Here is a 15,552-nt window from a genome sequence, read left to right on the forward strand (position 1 = left end):
AGTGGGACACCTGTTAAGAATGTAAACAGCTGTCGAGACAACTTCAGCCCAGAAATTCTGTGGCATCTCCTTCTCTTTGATGAGACATCTAACCATGTTCGTCACCGTTTGATTTCTTCTCTTCACTAGACCATTATGCTGGGGCGTGTAAGGTGCAATCACCTCGTGTTTAATTCCCTCACTTTGACAGAATTCTCCAAATGCCAACTAGGTGTATTCTCCACCTTCGTCAGTTTTGAGAATTTTCAGCACCTTCCCACTCTCCTTTTCTACACCAGCCGTAAATCTCTTGAACATCTTCAAGACTTCACTCTTTGCCTTGATCAAATATACCCACATCATTCTGCTGTGTTCATCAACAAACACAAGGAAATATTTGTTGCCTGCCAAGGAGGGAACCTCAATCGAACCACAGACATCAGAATGTACAATTTCAAGACATTCCTTTGATCTCTTCCTCAATTGAGACCGAAATGATTTCCTAGTTTGCTTGCCAGTCAAACACAACTCACATGCATTATCTGGCAAGGAAATATTTGGTATACTTGATACCATACCCTTTTCACCAAGCCTCTGCAAGTCTCTGAAATTCAAATTCCCAAAACGCAGATGCCACAACCAACTTTCTTCCTTTTTTACAGCAGCCATACATTGCAGACTTTCTACTACCTCCAAACTGACTTGAAAAGTCTTGTTTCTAGAGATCTTGCTCGTCAAGATCAGCTTCTTGTTTCTGTCAAACAATTCCACCCTATCATTGTTTCCCATGATTATAGTGTATCCTCTTTCGACCAACTATCCAACGCTGAGGAGATTACATTTCATCCAGGAACGAATAGCACGCTAGAGATTGTAGCTTGTGAACCATTCTTCCTGTTAATGATCACATCACCCATTGCAAGTGCTCATATTGTCTCCTCAGTGTTTGTATCTTCACCTTTCTAATTTTATCTCCCCCAGCATGGCATCTCACCAGTATGCCCCAAGCCTCACTCGTTGTGGCTGCATTTTGAATCGTCTCAAAATGCATATCATCCACGCATTGATGAATGATAAACAGGGCTTTATCGTCTTTCCTCCTAAGCTCCTCCTTCTACTCCTTCGTGTCATCACCAAGACCAGACTCATACCCCCTTTCTTTCACAATTGTATTGACGTCTTGATAACGAAACAAGACCTTCATTTGTGCACTCCACCTGCTCCAGTTTTTGTCTGTGAGAACAGGGAAGCTTGCAGCAGGAATATCAGCCATGACACCTTTTCTTGCTCAAGAACTGTCTTTTTAATCACCTTCAATCGTCTCAACCACACCCTTCAGCCACCGCATTGTTATCGTTAAGAAAGGTTTGAAGACGTGCACTCTCAGTCACTGTAATCTACGCTTTGGATACCACTATTGAAACAGAGAATGAAAGTAAAGAAAGAACACACACGAAATAGAATGAGTGAGAAAAGTCTATGTTATTATTAATAAATGAAAAACCAAACTTATATACAAGAGGTATTTACTGATAGAACAGTAACACTATAATAGAATAAACTGTCAAACAATAAGTTTGAACACCAATAACAACACAATGTCATAATAATGTAATGATATATATCATAATTGTTGTAATCCATGAGAAAAACCACTGTTTCATCACGAACTTTAATACACTTTGAAAGTATAATTTTATCTTCAAAGTTTTTATTGAGTTTTAAAATCGAAAATTCAAAATATAAATTTTGTATTTTAAAATATAAAATAAAATATACATTTCAAATATAAAATTTGTATTCAAGCATACATGATTAAAAATAAAAAATAAAAAATATATTTCAAAACATACCATTCAAAATACTAAAAATAAAATACATTCCAGATCACAATATTGAAGGAAAAACGGAATATTATTGTGTGAGATGATAACTATGAGAAAAGTAATTTAATAAAGAGAGAGAGAAAAATGTAGAGGTTGGACATGGTGGTGGTGGCATTGACGTGGCAACCACAAGCTATGTGAAGCAAGATTTGTCAAGAATTGGTAGCAAGAATGATAAGGTGGCAACCTTTGTTTATGTGTGTGTGTATATATATATATATATATATATATATATATATATATATATATATATATATATATATATATATAAAGAGAAATAATAATTTAATATAATTTTTTTAGATTTATGTGATATTATCGTTTTTTTAAAATACTTCTTTCATAACTTTTATATTTACAATATATGTTAAATAAATATAAATGTACCATATCATTATTTTATCATGGAAAAACAATTTTTTATCATTATTATAGGCGGGTTATGAAATATTTTACTACTTATTGGATAAAAAACAATCATATTATTACATTTCTTTTAAAAAAAATTGAGAAACCTGATTGAAATTTTTATCAACCACATAATCAAATTAAATAAAATTAATAAATATATATTTTTCTTATAATGAATTTAAAATTTCCCTTCTTTCTTAATGTAAACACAAATATAAATTCGATTACTCTTTCTTTTTATCTTTCTCTTTTTTTAAGCCAACATGGGTTGGTGATTATCAATTTCCTACATCACATATAAGTAAGGTGAACTATTATGGCAGCTATCATTATTACATTTTGGTTAGAATGTCTCTTTCAACTTGTTCTTGATTCATTCATAATTTTGATTCACATGGCTAATAGAGCTGATGAACTTTTACATTAATGGTAACAGAATAGTGCTAAGTACTGATAACTTTTTGTTCTCTCCACCTTCTCTTCCATCCTTAGTTTCAGGCACATTTGTATGGTGCTAGAAATCTGTGTGCAGGATCACAAAGAAAGTGAAAAAAACTTCAACATTCAAAGTCTTCATGCAAAGTAGATCATGGCTTCTAGAATTCTTTCCACTCTGCAGAATGTGTCTTCTTCTTCTTCTTTTGTCTCAACCACTAAACGTTGCTTAGGTATACTACTATCTCTCCTTTTTATAATGTGCACATTTTGAGTCAAAAAACTGAAATAATGAAAACCACCCTGTTGTCTTTATAAATTGCATTGGAGAAAAGAATTTAAAACATGAAAGAAAGTTTTGATTTTTGAACTTTTTTTTCCTTTTGGTTTTTATACTATTGACTAAATTTCCAGGCCTATGTTGTCTCCGGCATAGAAGTTTAAGTGGAACTGGTGCTTCTGCTGCTGCTGACATAGAGCCTAGCAAACCACCAGTGCAAATTGAGCATAATCAGCTTCTGATCGATGGACTGTTTGTTGATGCAGCTTCTGGTTAATATCTTACATTTATGTACTTAAAACATTGTTGTTTCATTGATATGAAAACATCCATCTATGCTACAAAAACTTAACTTTTAGCAAATTTTCATCTGTTAGGAAAAACTTTTCCAACCAATGATCCTAGGACTGGAGATACAATTGCCAATGTAGCCGAAGCGGATGTTGAAGATGTAAATCGTGCTGTACGTGCTGCTCGCAAGGCTTTTGATGAGGGACCATGGCCAAAAATGACAGCTTATGTAATACATCATTGTTTTATCCTAATTTATTCTGTAAATTTCAGTATATGGAAGTGTTTTGGTGCTGTAATTTTTCCTTTGGGCTACAAGAATGCTACATGGTTTTTATGTGCAACAATTTTGTCCATTATCTTTGATGAACTCCTCTAGGAAAGATCACAAATAATTTTGCGTTGTGCTGATATATTGGAGAAACACAATGATGAAGTTGCAGCAATTGAAACATGGGATAATGGGAAGCCTTATGAACAGGCTTCAAATGTTGAAATACCTATGGTGGTACGCTTGTTCCGATATTATGCAGGTAACTGTATTATCTTTGAGTTTTTATATCATGTACTTATAGTATTGTTTGACAAGTTGACATTCTTTGGTATCTTTTATGTTTTCTTCAGGTTGGGCGGATAAAATTCATGGTTTAACAGTTCCAGCTGATGGACCATACCATGTTCAAACCTTGCATGAACCTATTGGAGTAGCAGGGCAGATTGTTCCTTGGAATTTCCCACTTCTTATTTTTTCATGGAAGGTTGCACCTGCATTAGCTTGTGGTAATACAGTTGTAATGAAAACTGCAGAACAGACACCCCTTTCTGCCATTTATGTGTCAAAGCTATTTCATGAGGTAGTCTTACAGCACACCTATAAGTCTTACCGCCAAAATAATATCAAGAGAAAAAAAAGGATAACTCTTCCTTTTAAAGAGAATGTGAACAAGTCTTCAATCTTGTTCTCAAGGAAATTATAGCTTCAATTTGAAATGAACAAAAAAATGAAATTCCAAAATTGCTAACAACAAAAAGATTGTGATGTTGTCTGTGCTTATACTTTTGTAATTGTTCTCACTGATGGATTTGATGCAATAGGCAGGACTTCCTCCTGGAGTTCTGAATGTTATCAGTGGCTTTGGTCCTACTGCTGGGGCAGCTCTGTGTACTCATATGGATGTTGACAAGGTACTTAGAACATTTAGTGGAATGATTCTCCTGAAACTTAAAAAAAAAAAAAAAAGGTATAAGGTGTTTAAGTATCTTATGATTTGATTAACATTGGTTACAGTTCCTTAACTTCAAAAATGATAGCTTTAGTCCTTGTATTTATGAAAGGGTGATGAACAAAAAACCCCACTTTCTACTCAACACCATGTAAAACTTTCCTCTATGAAATGTGGTAAATTTTATTAGCGGTTAAATCAAAATAAATTATAGAATTAGGGAATAAATCCACTACATTTTAGAATCATGAGAACCAAAACCATTGTTTATAGTAGGAACTAAAACCAATTTTTACCAGATCTTTAGGACTTGTAAAACACATTTTAATATATAACTTACTCTGCTGATTGTCTCTACAATACATATATGCATCAGTTTATGCCTATATGGCCTAATATCTAATAGTAAAATAAAAATTGGTTGATTTTGTTTTTGTAGCTTGCTTTCACAGGATCCTCTCAGACCGGTAGACGGGTATTAGAACTCTCAGCACGCAGTAACCTGAAGCCTGTAACTCTGGAGCTGGGTGGAAAATCTCCATTCATTGTCTGCAAGGATGCTGATATCGATGCAGCTGTTGAGGCAGCACATTCTGCGTTATTCTTTAATCAGGTTTGATTATCCTAATTTCATTATTAGGAATGCTAATAACACAGTCTACTAGTTTGCAGTTTTTAATAAATTTTAACCAATGGTAAAGAGGGTCTTCAAAATAGTATTTTAAATAATGTATTGCTAGCATTTCTCTCAACACATAGCATTCTCCATTTCTTTTATTGCATATGTTCCAATATGGTTCAAGCTGTTTTCTTTTGCTTCTGCCTAGGGGCAATGTTGTTGTGCTGGTTCTCGCACATTTGTTCATGAAAGCATATATGATGAATTTGTGGAAAAGGCTAAAGCTCGTGCTACTAAACGTGTGGTTGGAGACCCTTTCAAAAGTGGGGTTGAGCAAGGTCCTCAGGTATCTATGAAACTTTCCGAATGAACCGTCAATCTAAGAGAAAACTTGGTTCAAACAAGAATAACTGCATAAGTTTTTTCAATAACTTAGGTATAAGTAAAAGAAACCATGCTTTTGCAATTGCTCATTCATAATCAAATCAACAGAAATCTTGATTTAGTTTTCTTCAACTTATGGCTGGCATCTTAAAGGGTGATGACATTGATAGTTGTATGTGTTTCAGATTGATTTTGCACAATTCGAGAAGATCATGAAATACATAAGATCAGGCATTGAAAGTGGTGCTAAACTGGAATCTGGTGGTCAAAGAGTTGGCTCGAAAGGCTACTACATCGAACCAACTGTTTTCTCAAATGTTCAGGCATGACACTTCCAATTAACAATGGTTCAATTTCTAAATAAGTGATAAATTGTTCCAATAGTGAAGTAAATAGCTTTCTTTCCTAATATTATAGGACGACATGTTGATAGCAAAAGATGAGATATTCGGTCCGGTACAATCTATCCTGAAATTCAAGTATGCTATTAGTCACTAGATAAAAGTGCCATCATGTATGTGCTTTGCACATTCTTCAGTAGTTCCTCATCTTAAATTCCTCTTATTCTGTGCTATGAAATAAATCACAGGGATCTAGAGGAGGTGATAAGAAGGGCCAATGCAACTCATTATGGCCTGGCTGCTGGAGTTTATACTCAGAATACAGACACTGCCAATACCTTGATGCGGGCATTGCGAGTTGGAACAGTATGGATCAACTGCTATGATGTCTTTGATGCAGCAATACCTTTTGGTGGATATAAAATGAGTGGTCAAGGGAGAGTAAGGGGAATCTACAGCCTTAGAAGCTACCTTCAAGTTAAAGCTTTTGTCACTCCTTTGAAGAATCCTGCATGGCTCTAGTTTTCCACTACCTAAGTGTTTTTGTTCATGATGTCTTGTCTAAGAAAAAGAACCAGCATTGCATCTTTCATGGAGCATTCCTAAGGCATTGAATTTGCCAAAGTATTCATAATGCCATTGTCTTCTAGAAGTGATCATTAGCTAACTAAAGACTAAAACTTCAATGAAATATTAGTTTTTTTTATGGAAGCTGAAATAGATGCAGAAAAGAGACTTTGATTGCCTCCTTTTGAGCATTGGATTGGTCAATAGCCTATACAATCATTTCATGTAAAATCAGACTATTGGAATATATTGTAGATTGCCATTATAAGAGTTTGAGAAACAGTTATTTGTCCGTTATTATAGCACCTCATGAAAAGCTTCTTAGAAACATTAAAAAAAAAACAAGTAATTAACATCCCCTTTTACTTTTGTGTGCCATGAGCATTGTTGCCGGCCAGTGAAAATCTGAAGTCATTTAAGAAATAGAGTGTTACCATTTCTCACCCTTTTCACTTGCCATGAGCATTGAACACTAGATTATTGAAAGAGTGTAATTCAATGGTGGTTTTATCCCTCTAATTTATATTACATGGAATTTTATAACATGCACGTACCTATGTAAAAAAAAGAACAAATTATTTAAAATTATATTAAAAAAATTCCAATCAGTTGATTGTATAAATCATTTATTAGTGTTTACTTTTTTATATGCAGACACAGCGACAACCAATACACAGTTGATTCAAATTACTGATTACACCCTCTAATGTTTACATAGCCTACGTGTTCGACTAAATGCTTCAACAAGTTCTGTTGTCACTTATCTCCTCTCTTAACATAGGCTAGGTGTTTGACTAAAAGCTTCAGTTCAGTGTGCTCCAAATTAGGCTGGACAGAGAAATCAGAACTAAATCGAGCTTCAATAGGCTGGGAGCTGGAAACGAGAAACTGAATTGGTTAGATCACCATTTGTCTAATTGAAATGTGTTGATGAGTTTAGAATTTGCAAAGATACATTGAAGATAATGGACGCAGGACTATGGTTTGGAATTTCTTTAGCTTATCTCCCCTTACTGCAAAATACCGAAACATTACAACTTCTGAAATACCCACATGCTTGGTGCTCAAGTGTGTCAAATATATTTGTTCTTCATCAGCTCAAGTGTGTCAAATATATTTGTTCTTCATCAGCTCTTCATCCTGAACATTCTGTTAACCGTGATCGTAGTGTCAATTCAGACTCTTTTTAGGCGTTTTTTTTTTATAATTCTACCCACAAGAGACACCTTGATCAGATACATAACCAGTTACTTGTCTCTGGGCTGAAACATAATGGGTTTCAGTAAGCAAGATTTCCAGTAGGTGCAAGTTCAGGATGCATGCTGCCTGTATCTAAAACTTCATATGACTGCCTATTAGATGCAGAAGAAACCGTATACCCCTTATCCAGGACACCATCAACAATTGCAACATGGCATTTTTACCCCCTTTCAATCATAGTATGAATAAAACAAAAACCATCCATAGAGGAGAATCACTCTTCCATTGAGGGGAAGGTATGTGCCCTATGACTGCCGAAAGCACTTGCTCAAGAACCTCTACAGTTTTAACAGATGTTAGCAACAAAGCAAACCTTCCCCTGAGCAGCATAACAACCAAAAGCAAACCGAGACAAACTGCCAGTGACCTTGACACTTCATGACTAAAGTTCACATGCCCATGTATGTCAATAAAATTCAGGGAAATTTTCGTGACTCCTTTCTATAAATACAATCATCACCATCTGTGCTTATAGAACACTGTCTGTTTGGACCTTAACTGTGATTTCCCTTTCCATCTCCACCTAACTTCACCAACTAAGCTGTCAAAATATTATTCATGACTTTGATCAACAAATTGGAGGACTTTTACTTAATCAATATACTATGATCGTTAAATTGTAATTCAGAGAAATAACATGTTAGTACAAAAGAAAAATCCATCAAAATCAGGGCGGCAATAGTTGTTGTATTTTAGACTAAATGATGCTACGTTATAACCCTAGAGGTAAAAATACCAGTAGTGTTTCCTCTAGACGGTGGTAAGACACTCTGCAATTTTTTAATCATCTGGTCAAGCTCCTTCAACTTGTCCATGTCACCCGCCTGCAACAAAAACCTCTCCAGCATCAGAAATGATGCACTACTCATGTGTCTTCCTCTCTCCAACATTTGTTTGGAGCACTCAAAAGCATCATGCACCAAACCCCTTGCACACAATCCAGTGACCAGAAGATCTAAAGCATGAGCATGGGGACAGTACCCTTTCTCCACCAGGTACTTCCACAGACCTACACTTAAATCAAGGTGACAATTTTGACAGAAAAACTTCATCAGCATTACAATTGTCCTTGTTTTTGGAACAAAACCCCTTTGAGTCATCTTCTGGTAAAGCTCACTCACACCTTCAATCCCTCTTGACCTCATCAATCCTAAGAACATTGTATGGTAAGTGACACCATCTAGCTCGATGTGTTTTTCAGCCATCTCATCCACCAAGGACAAAGCAGATTCAATTTCTCTGTTTCTAACCAAAGCAGTAACCAAAGCATTATAAGCGCCAGTGTCGGCAACCAAGTTTCTTGAAGGAATCTCACTAAACAGCTGCCACGCCTTGCCTATATTTCGAACCAACCCTGCTCCATGAATCAAAGTAGTTATAGTTTCAATGGTAGGGACAATATCTCTCCCCTCCATCTCCTCCAGAAGTCTCAAAGCATCAACAAAACAACCTTTCTTGCAGTAAGCATCAATCCTAACATTAAATGTCACTCCATCCGGACTAAAACCACGCTTAACCATTTCATGATAGAAAAGCTCAACAGAAGTAACATCACCCGATTCTTTGAACCCCAGGAGAAGAATATTCATGGACTTGGTATTAGGAGTAAACCGTGGCACAAGCTTCGCAAACACAGACCTGGCTTCCTTCATCTGCCTCTGTGTACAAAATGCTTTAAGAAGCACATTGAACTCTTCGGTGCCAAATTCCCTGCCAACAAACACTTCATCTTCCATCCTTCTAAACCCATCAAGGGTGTCTTCAAAGGATTGGAATTTGGCGATTTTTGAGAGCACAATGCTCATTGACTTAAGGGTGAGCAAAGAAGGGTGGCTTCTTGCAATGTCCCTCAACAGGACCCAAGTTTTGTCAAAATAACGCATCCGTGCAAGGATGTGGAGGGTCATGTTGAGTGAATCAGGACTTAAGGGCAAATGGGAATGGATGAGGCAGTAGTTGAAGAATTCCAAGGCCTTGAGACCATTGGAATGTGCAGCAAACAGCCGGCCGAGGACGTTTTCCACAAGGGAAGTAGAGAAAGAGGAAGGAGGGAGGAGGTGGAGGAGTGTAGGGTGAAGGGGTTGCAATGGGAAAGGGTGGTCGTTGATGATTCTGGTGAGTGTGTCAACATCAACTTTGAGCTGTGAACATGACTCGGGACTGCCAATAGGATTTTGTGAAAATGTATGTGACTCCTTTCCAACACTACAATCATCACCATTTCTGCTACGCTTATAGAACATTCTTGTTGACTTTGCTTTAACCATGATTCCCCTTACTCTCTCAACCTGAGCAACACAAGAAAAAAAGAAAATCCAAGAAATTTAACATAATTTTTGAAGAAAAAACTTATTTGTCATAGCTTTTACTAGTAAGTTCATCCATAAACTAATTTTCATTTGATTGGTAGAAAAGTTGATTTCATTCTAATCCTTATTTACTTCTCCAAAAGTTAATTTTAACCATTTGAATACTACACTAAAATTTTATATTTATTTTCATCGTTTCATTCTACGTCATAATGAACATAACACTTTTTGAACCATAAGCAATTTTGAACAACACCCATTTCATCTAACATAGCGAAAGCCCTTGCCCAAATGAGAAAAATGAAAACTTTCAGCAAGAGTACCTGAGACTCATCAAGATAGTGAGGGTGTCCATGGCCTTTCCTTTGAATGGAGTTGCCATGATTAAATTGTGCAGCCGAGAAGCTTCTAACGAGCTCTGGGGGATACTGCTTCAAATCTATGGAGTTTTTCCCTCTGGTGCTGTTTAGGCGTGAAAAGCGATAAGGGGTTAAAGGATTGAAATTGAAATTGCAAAAGAACCGTAGATAATTCGATAGCTTCAAGCTCTTGGAAGCCATTTCACAATCATGGAGAATATGTAACTTCGGGTTACATTTGGATGGATGGTTTCAACCCGGGTCAATGTGACAGATTCTTTGAAAAAAAAAACTATTTAAAAAAAAGTTGTTGGACTTAAAGTGAGGCCCAACCCACTAACTTGTAGTCCTGTCTATGAAATGGCAAGAGAAAGGAAACCTGAGAGCAGTGGTAGCAGGGGAGAAGGTCGAAACGCAAAATCACCTGAGAAAGACACCAATACAGATCTGTTCCTGCGATAGAAGAACGCAACATCAACACCCCAAAAGCACATAAAGTTGCAAGAGAGAAACAGTGACCTCGGAATTGTTACCAAGGTGCGTTCTGCATAAATCATGACCTAGAAACAAACAATTCCACTGTCTTCTTTGCATTGTTGTTGCGTAGTGTCCAACTGAGCTCGCTGAATCCACTATAAACTCGTGATTCTATACGAGTTTGAGCGAGTTTGCTCGAATTCACACGACCCAACTGAAAAAAGATTCTACTTGCGAATTAACTAGGTTCGAGGGTGTGGGAACTTTTAAGTCGTCGAGTTTAAGAGTTTTATTGAAGACTCAAAATTTAAGAATTTGTATTCAGTTAATGTGTTAAATTTATCATTTTTACCGTTTTTAAGGTAGACTCATCTCGGATTCAGCGGTTATAGCTTTCAACGACAGTTCGTTACTAGGCATGAGAATGGGAGAAAAGGGTTACCTCGGATTCAAAGGTTATAGCTTTCATCTACTTATCAGTATTTATCAAATGATGATAAATATGAGATTTAATTAGAAAAGAATTTATAAGTTGGAAGCATAGTGATAATAATGTTCAGTAAATATTAAAAGAAATAGTGGTTACGAATATTAAACAAATTTTACCTTTTTTTTGTAGGAATTTGAGGCAAAAATGAGAGTGATTCAGAAGTTTTTCGTTGCATCAATGTTGATGTGGGCAATCCCCATTGCAATATTGTATGCTTTCAATCACAACATGCTTCCTGGTAAGATTCTAATGTACTTAAGCTTTTTATAGGTTATTGTTGTTGTTTTGAAGAGTTGTTGGTTGGTACTGTGATATGGATGCTTTATATCTTCTATCTTTCAGCTTGACTGGTAGAATTAGTGAAATTCATTTTAAGGGCAAATGTAAGAGTTTCTTAATATTTCAAGCCAACTTTTTGTTAGTTTTTTTTTTTCTGCTTTCTTGTTGAAGAGATGGTCTTGTACTTTCTCTGTTTTTTGTGAGTAAATAGTGCATGCAATCACATTGCTCAGCGCCATCCAATCACAAACTGTCATGTATGATTTTTTTCGTTGGCTTTAACAATAATTATCTCAAAAGTAGTTTCTACCATGCTTTTTTGTTGATGCGTAAAAGAAAAAAGATCATCGGGTCTTCCACAGAAATTAAACTCTTTTATCATTGTCAAAAACTAAAATTAGAATATCGGACCTTGTTTAGTTACTATTTTCGAAAATGGTTATTGTTTTCTATAATTTGTTTGTCCCTGATTTCAGTTGGAAGTGTTTTGTCTTTTTAGCACGGTTCTGTTTTCTAAAAGTTTGTCCTCTGACTACTTTAATAGAGCACTTGAAGAAAATAGAAGAAGATGATGAAACAACATCTCCAAGCTGCTTCTGTTTTTATCTTTGAAACACTTGTTTTGGAAAAGAAATTTGAAACATAGTAGGTTTTGGCTGAGAAATTGATTGCTGAGTAGTGAGCAGTGTAGATTTTTTTTAAAATAGAGTTTTTAAAACAAGAAAGTGAAAAGAGAATAAAAAATACCCTTGATCTCTTTACCGACCAGTGATTATTTTGAAGGAAATTTATTGCTTCTCGGGCAGTGACTGACATTGAATTTACCTTTTTCAAATCATCTAGAAAGTTTTGTCTCTATACATATATAGCTAGCCTGTAAGGAAATGTGCAGTTTTGCCCATATGGTATAGTATATGTATTAATGGAATGTTTCATCCCTGTTCTCAACAATCTTATCATTTTTCATTTAATTTAATTTTCATATACTGTCAGTAGTATAAAGATATTTAGAGTTTCATTAGCCAATTAGAAATCAACTTAGATATGTGAATTTGAAGTTAATTAAACTCAATAGTCTTACAATATACATCAGTCTATGTTGACATGACAATGTAAAACCTTTACACTGACACTGCATTCTGATTTAATTCTTTTCATTTCATTCCTTTAATGTTTCCCAACCGGTTGTGAATAAGACCCAATAGAAAAATAGAATGGAAATTGCAGAACTACCACCTTAACCTTACTGTGTTTCCTTGTTCGTAACAGGAGCATCCAATTTGTCCCCTTACTCTGGGACACTAGTGAGTGGATTTCTTGCTGTCATATCTGTCAATGTAATCATAGCATTTTACATATATTTGGCAATGAGAGAACCTGCAGATAAACACGAACCTGACCCTAAATTTGTTGCTGAGGCCAAAGCTAGCATTAATCAGCCGACAGGGGATGCTCAGCAATCTTCCCAGGCTGTCAAAAAAGAACAGTAGATGATGATGTTTCGAGACCCCTTTGTTTCTACTCACAAGTTGTTCATCTTGGAGAGGAGAAGGAAGAACGGGGATGAAGGGAGAAGGTCCTGAATCGTGTGCCAATCATGCTTATGTTAATAAGTTTGCACATTTATGTTTTCATGTGTTAGGTTCTTAGCGTTTTACATATACACATTCAAAGTTCCTTTCAGTTAAGAATGTTTTAGACGGTTTTGTATCCATTTGACCATTGTGTTTTCAATGCATTGGAGAAAGTTATTTTACGTTTGATTTATCTGCAACATAAAGATAAATGAACTACACTTCCCATATTGCATGTGTTAAATTGTCACTACAAGAAAACTGTAGCGCAGTTGTAAATTAAGTAGTATTTTGGTGAAAATTAATAACAAATTTTATAATTTGGGATGTGATTTGAGATAAAGGAAATGTATTCTATCAGAGAAGTGTCAAGTGAAAAACATTAATCAACTAATGTTGTGTTTGCTCTCTGCCCAAAATATAATATTATCAATGTTAGTGGCATTATTCTTCAATCAAAATTAAGCTACCATTCAATCTTGGTACTTATTGGCTATTTTAATTGTTAAAAGAGTTACTAAAATGTATTGTCTCTGAATGGCAGTATCATTTAAAGAGTAGGAACTGAAATTAATTTCATTGAAGAAGTTCTACATCAGTCAAGTGTTTAATATTTAATAATCTATCAAGCAATTAACGAAGTACTTGTGATTCAAAAGGGACAATGAAAGCAAATGAGATCACAACTAAATGGAGCAAAAATCATAATAATTATGATAATACTAGAAGACTAGTTGTTCATCATTCAAATATCTCAACAATATTCATTTTTTGAGCTACCTTCACACAGCTTCAAATTCTTCAGCATGAAGCAAAGTGGTACCTGATATCTGATTTCAGTTTAATCTGTTCTTGGTGTTCTCTTGATTCTACTCCTCTCTGACCAAGTTATGACTTCCTAATGTTGGATTTTCCACGACAACATTTGTTGATGGACCATTTTCTAGGCTTTCTCTCAGCTGTACCAAGACCACCATATTGTCATGTTGCTGACTTCTTGTGGCAGTTTGGCCCTCCCTAGACACACTATTTGGTGCTACCAAGTAGTCACTGTTACCTATAACTTGGTTTTCACTGTGAGAATGAGCATTAGACCTGCAAATTGGGCATAAGGATGTCTTAAGAAGCCATGTGTCCACACATTGAGCATGAAAACTGTGCTTGCACATAGGCAACAACCTGCAGTTATCTCCAGTGATGAGGCTCTCCAAGCAAACTGCACAATCCACAGGGCTGCTTGTGTTGCCTTTGGCAACATAATCATAACATGGAAGCTTCTCCAACTCATCTATGGACATGCTTCTTCCCCCATTTGCACCCCTCTCAACCATAGATCCTCTCCTAGAGAGTCTCTCCGAAATACAAACATGAAATATGATCAGGACCATAAATCCCACAAATATTAGCACCACTGTTATAATAACTGTCATTATCACACTCTAATGCTTAAATGGAAATCTCAGAGCTTTTTGCAGAGACTACTAGTATTCTCCACAGAAAACAATCTTGCTGGAACTAGGTAGGATCAGAATGAATGATAAAACTCTCCCACTGAGTATCTGACAGTTGCATATTGAAGACTCAAATTCAGAAACAACAGATTAAGTTGGAACAATTCCATAATTGATCCATGCATTCGTTGTAAAAACTGAAAAAATTTCTGAACATGGATTCATGATGTTATACATTGTACGCTAAATAACATTGACAACATCCTATTGAATCCATTTCCTATGTATGCATGTGTCAAACAAATGCTGAGCAAGTTGATGCATATGCCATGAAAAGTAGAATTGCAGCACAAGAAAAAGTGAGGTGGTTTTGTCAAAGAAACACAAGTTTCTTTGTTTGATGAAGTTGAGAATTTGATTTATAAGAAGTTAAGGACATAGTTGAACATCATCAATCAACATGGTTTTTTTGTTTTTTTCCCTTTTGATTTGTCTTTTGTGTATTAGGTGAGTGTGGAATGTTGATGGAGTGGGTGAGAAAGTAACCAGTTTTTACAAGTGGACACAAAAAATCACGGTTAGCTTGCCCTTTCAGCCTTTTCCTCTTTATCCTCTTTCCCTTTTTCTCTTTACTTTCTCTTTTTCTTTCTCTGTATTTGCCTTTGTCACTATGTACCACCTTTTTCCTATTACAATGAGACACGGGATGATACTTAAAAGGAAATTACTTCATTCAAAAAAATATATAAACAGTTAATTAATTCAACTACTAAATTTTTAAGTGTGAATTAATTAAATTTTTATTGTTTGTTGTTTAATTTGTGTTGTCTATGTGGCTCCAAAATATATGAAAAATGATATTTTAACACGTACAAATATTTTATATTCATTTTGATATTTTTTTTGTATTTTTTATTTTTTTAAAAATACAAAAATT

General features: G+C 35.4%; 4 protein-coding genes across 10 annotated transcripts; 2 read left to right on the forward strand and 2 right to left on the reverse strand.

Moving 5' to 3' along the window:
- The first annotated feature begins 2,565 nt into the window (after window positions 1–2,565).
- Window positions 2,566–6,708, forward strand: LOC108346120 (benzaldehyde dehydrogenase, mitochondrial). 2 transcript variants are annotated; one of them, XM_017585108.2, is made up of 12 exons: window positions 2,566–2,582; window positions 2,769–2,944; window positions 3,126–3,263; window positions 3,369–3,511; window positions 3,662–3,815; window positions 3,907–4,136; window positions 4,378–4,467; window positions 4,945–5,118; window positions 5,333–5,470; window positions 5,694–5,831; window positions 5,926–5,987; window positions 6,098–6,708. In XM_017585108.2, exons 2-12 carry the CDS (start codon window positions 2,866–2,868, stop codon window positions 6,369–6,371), a joined length of 1,620 nt encoding a protein of 539 aa, XP_017440597.1. In that variant the 5' UTR covers window positions 2,566–2,582; window positions 2,769–2,865; the 3' UTR covers window positions 6,372–6,708. The 2 variants fall into 2 exon arrangements, with proteins under 2 accessions (XP_017440597.1, XP_052722749.1); XM_052866789.1 differs by lacking the exons at window positions 2,566–2,582; window positions 5,926–5,987 and having other exon boundaries at window positions 2,625–2,944; window positions 6,098–6,372.
- Window positions 4,143–10,676, reverse strand: LOC108345779 (pentatricopeptide repeat-containing protein At3g61360). Of its 3 annotated transcripts, none has more exons than XM_052866786.1 (3): window positions 10,309–10,676; window positions 8,413–9,964; window positions 4,143–4,503 (listed from the first exon to the last, which is right to left on the reverse strand). In XM_052866786.1, the coding sequence occupies exons 1-3, from the start codon at window positions 10,543–10,545 to the stop codon at window positions 4,481–4,483; spliced, it is 1,812 nt and encodes a 603-aa protein (XP_052722746.1). In that variant the 5' UTR covers window positions 10,546–10,676; the 3' UTR covers window positions 4,143–4,480. The 3 variants fall into 3 exon arrangements, with proteins under 3 accessions (XP_052722746.1, XP_052722747.1, XP_017440017.1); XM_052866787.1 differs by lacking the exon at window positions 4,143–4,503 and adding an exon at window positions 7,034–8,217; XM_017584528.2 differs by lacking the exon at window positions 4,143–4,503 and having other exon boundaries at window positions 7,034–9,964.
- Window positions 10,677–10,724: 48 nt separating this feature from the next.
- On the forward strand, window positions 10,725–13,346 carry LOC108345780 (uncharacterized). 4 transcript variants are annotated; one of them, XM_017584529.2, is made up of 4 exons: window positions 10,725–10,881; window positions 11,184–11,276; window positions 11,441–11,549; window positions 12,860–13,346. In XM_017584529.2, the coding sequence occupies exons 3-4, from the start codon at window positions 11,456–11,458 to the stop codon at window positions 13,078–13,080; spliced, it is 315 nt and encodes a 104-aa protein (XP_017440018.1). In that variant the 5' UTR covers window positions 10,725–10,881; window positions 11,184–11,276; window positions 11,441–11,455; the 3' UTR covers window positions 13,081–13,346. The 4 variants fall into 4 exon arrangements, with proteins under 4 accessions (XP_017440018.1, XP_017440020.1, XP_017440019.1 ...); XM_017584530.2 differs by having other exon boundaries at window positions 10,726–10,881; window positions 11,188–11,276; XM_052866790.1 differs by lacking the exon at window positions 10,725–10,881 and adding an exon at window positions 10,929–11,067.
- Window positions 13,347–13,855: 509 nt separating this feature from the next.
- Window positions 13,856–15,329, reverse strand: LOC108344584 (E3 ubiquitin-protein ligase ATL23). Its single transcript, XM_052867264.1, has one exon. It carries the CDS (start codon window positions 14,592–14,594, stop codon window positions 14,034–14,036), a length of 561 nt encoding a protein of 186 aa, XP_052723224.1. The 5' UTR covers window positions 14,595–15,329; the 3' UTR covers window positions 13,856–14,033.
- Window positions 15,330–15,552: the final 223 nt, after the last annotated feature.

Source organism: Vigna angularis, chromosome 8, assembly GCF_016808095.1.
Source record: "Vigna angularis cultivar LongXiaoDou No.4 chromosome 8, ASM1680809v1, whole genome shotgun sequence".
In the NCBI taxonomy this organism is placed as follows: domain Eukaryota; kingdom Viridiplantae; phylum Streptophyta; class Magnoliopsida; order Fabales; family Fabaceae; genus Vigna; species Vigna angularis.

What these genes read in the sequence shown, in the direction of transcription:
- LOC108345779 (XM_017584528.2), bottom strand. Translation starts at nt 10,545, where the DNA reads ATGGCTTCCAAGAGCTTGAAGCTATCGAATTATCTACGGTTCTTTTGC. An exon ending in ACTATCTTGATGAGTCTCAG is followed by an intron (nt 9,965 to 10,308) that starts GTACTCTTGCTG and finishes TGTGTTGCTCAG; the next exon opens with GTTGAGAGAGTAAGGGGAAT.
- LOC108345780 (XM_017584529.2), top strand. Translation starts at nt 11,456, where the DNA reads ATGAGAGTGATTCAGAAGTTTTTCGTTGCATCAATGTTGATGTGGGCA. An exon ending in CAATCACAACATGCTTCCTG is followed by an intron (nt 11,550 to 12,859) that starts GTAAGATTCTAA and finishes TGTTCGTAACAG; the next exon opens with GAGCATCCAATTTGTCCCCT.
- LOC108346120 (XM_017585108.2), top strand. Translation starts at nt 2,866, where the DNA reads ATGGCTTCTAGAATTCTTTCCACTCTGCAGAATGTGTCTTCTTCTTCT. An exon ending in GTTTGTTGATGCAGCTTCTG is followed by an intron (nt 3,264 to 3,368) that starts GTTAATATCTTA and finishes TTCATCTGTTAG; the next exon opens with GAAAAACTTTTCCAACCAAT. An exon ending in CTTGTTCCGATATTATGCAG is followed by an intron (nt 3,816 to 3,906) that starts GTAACTGTATTA and finishes TGTTTTCTTCAG; the next exon opens with GTTGGGCGGATAAAATTCAT.
- LOC108344584 (XM_052867264.1), bottom strand. Translation starts at nt 14,594, where the DNA reads ATGACAGTTATTATAACAGTGGTGCTAATATTTGTGGGATTTATGGTC.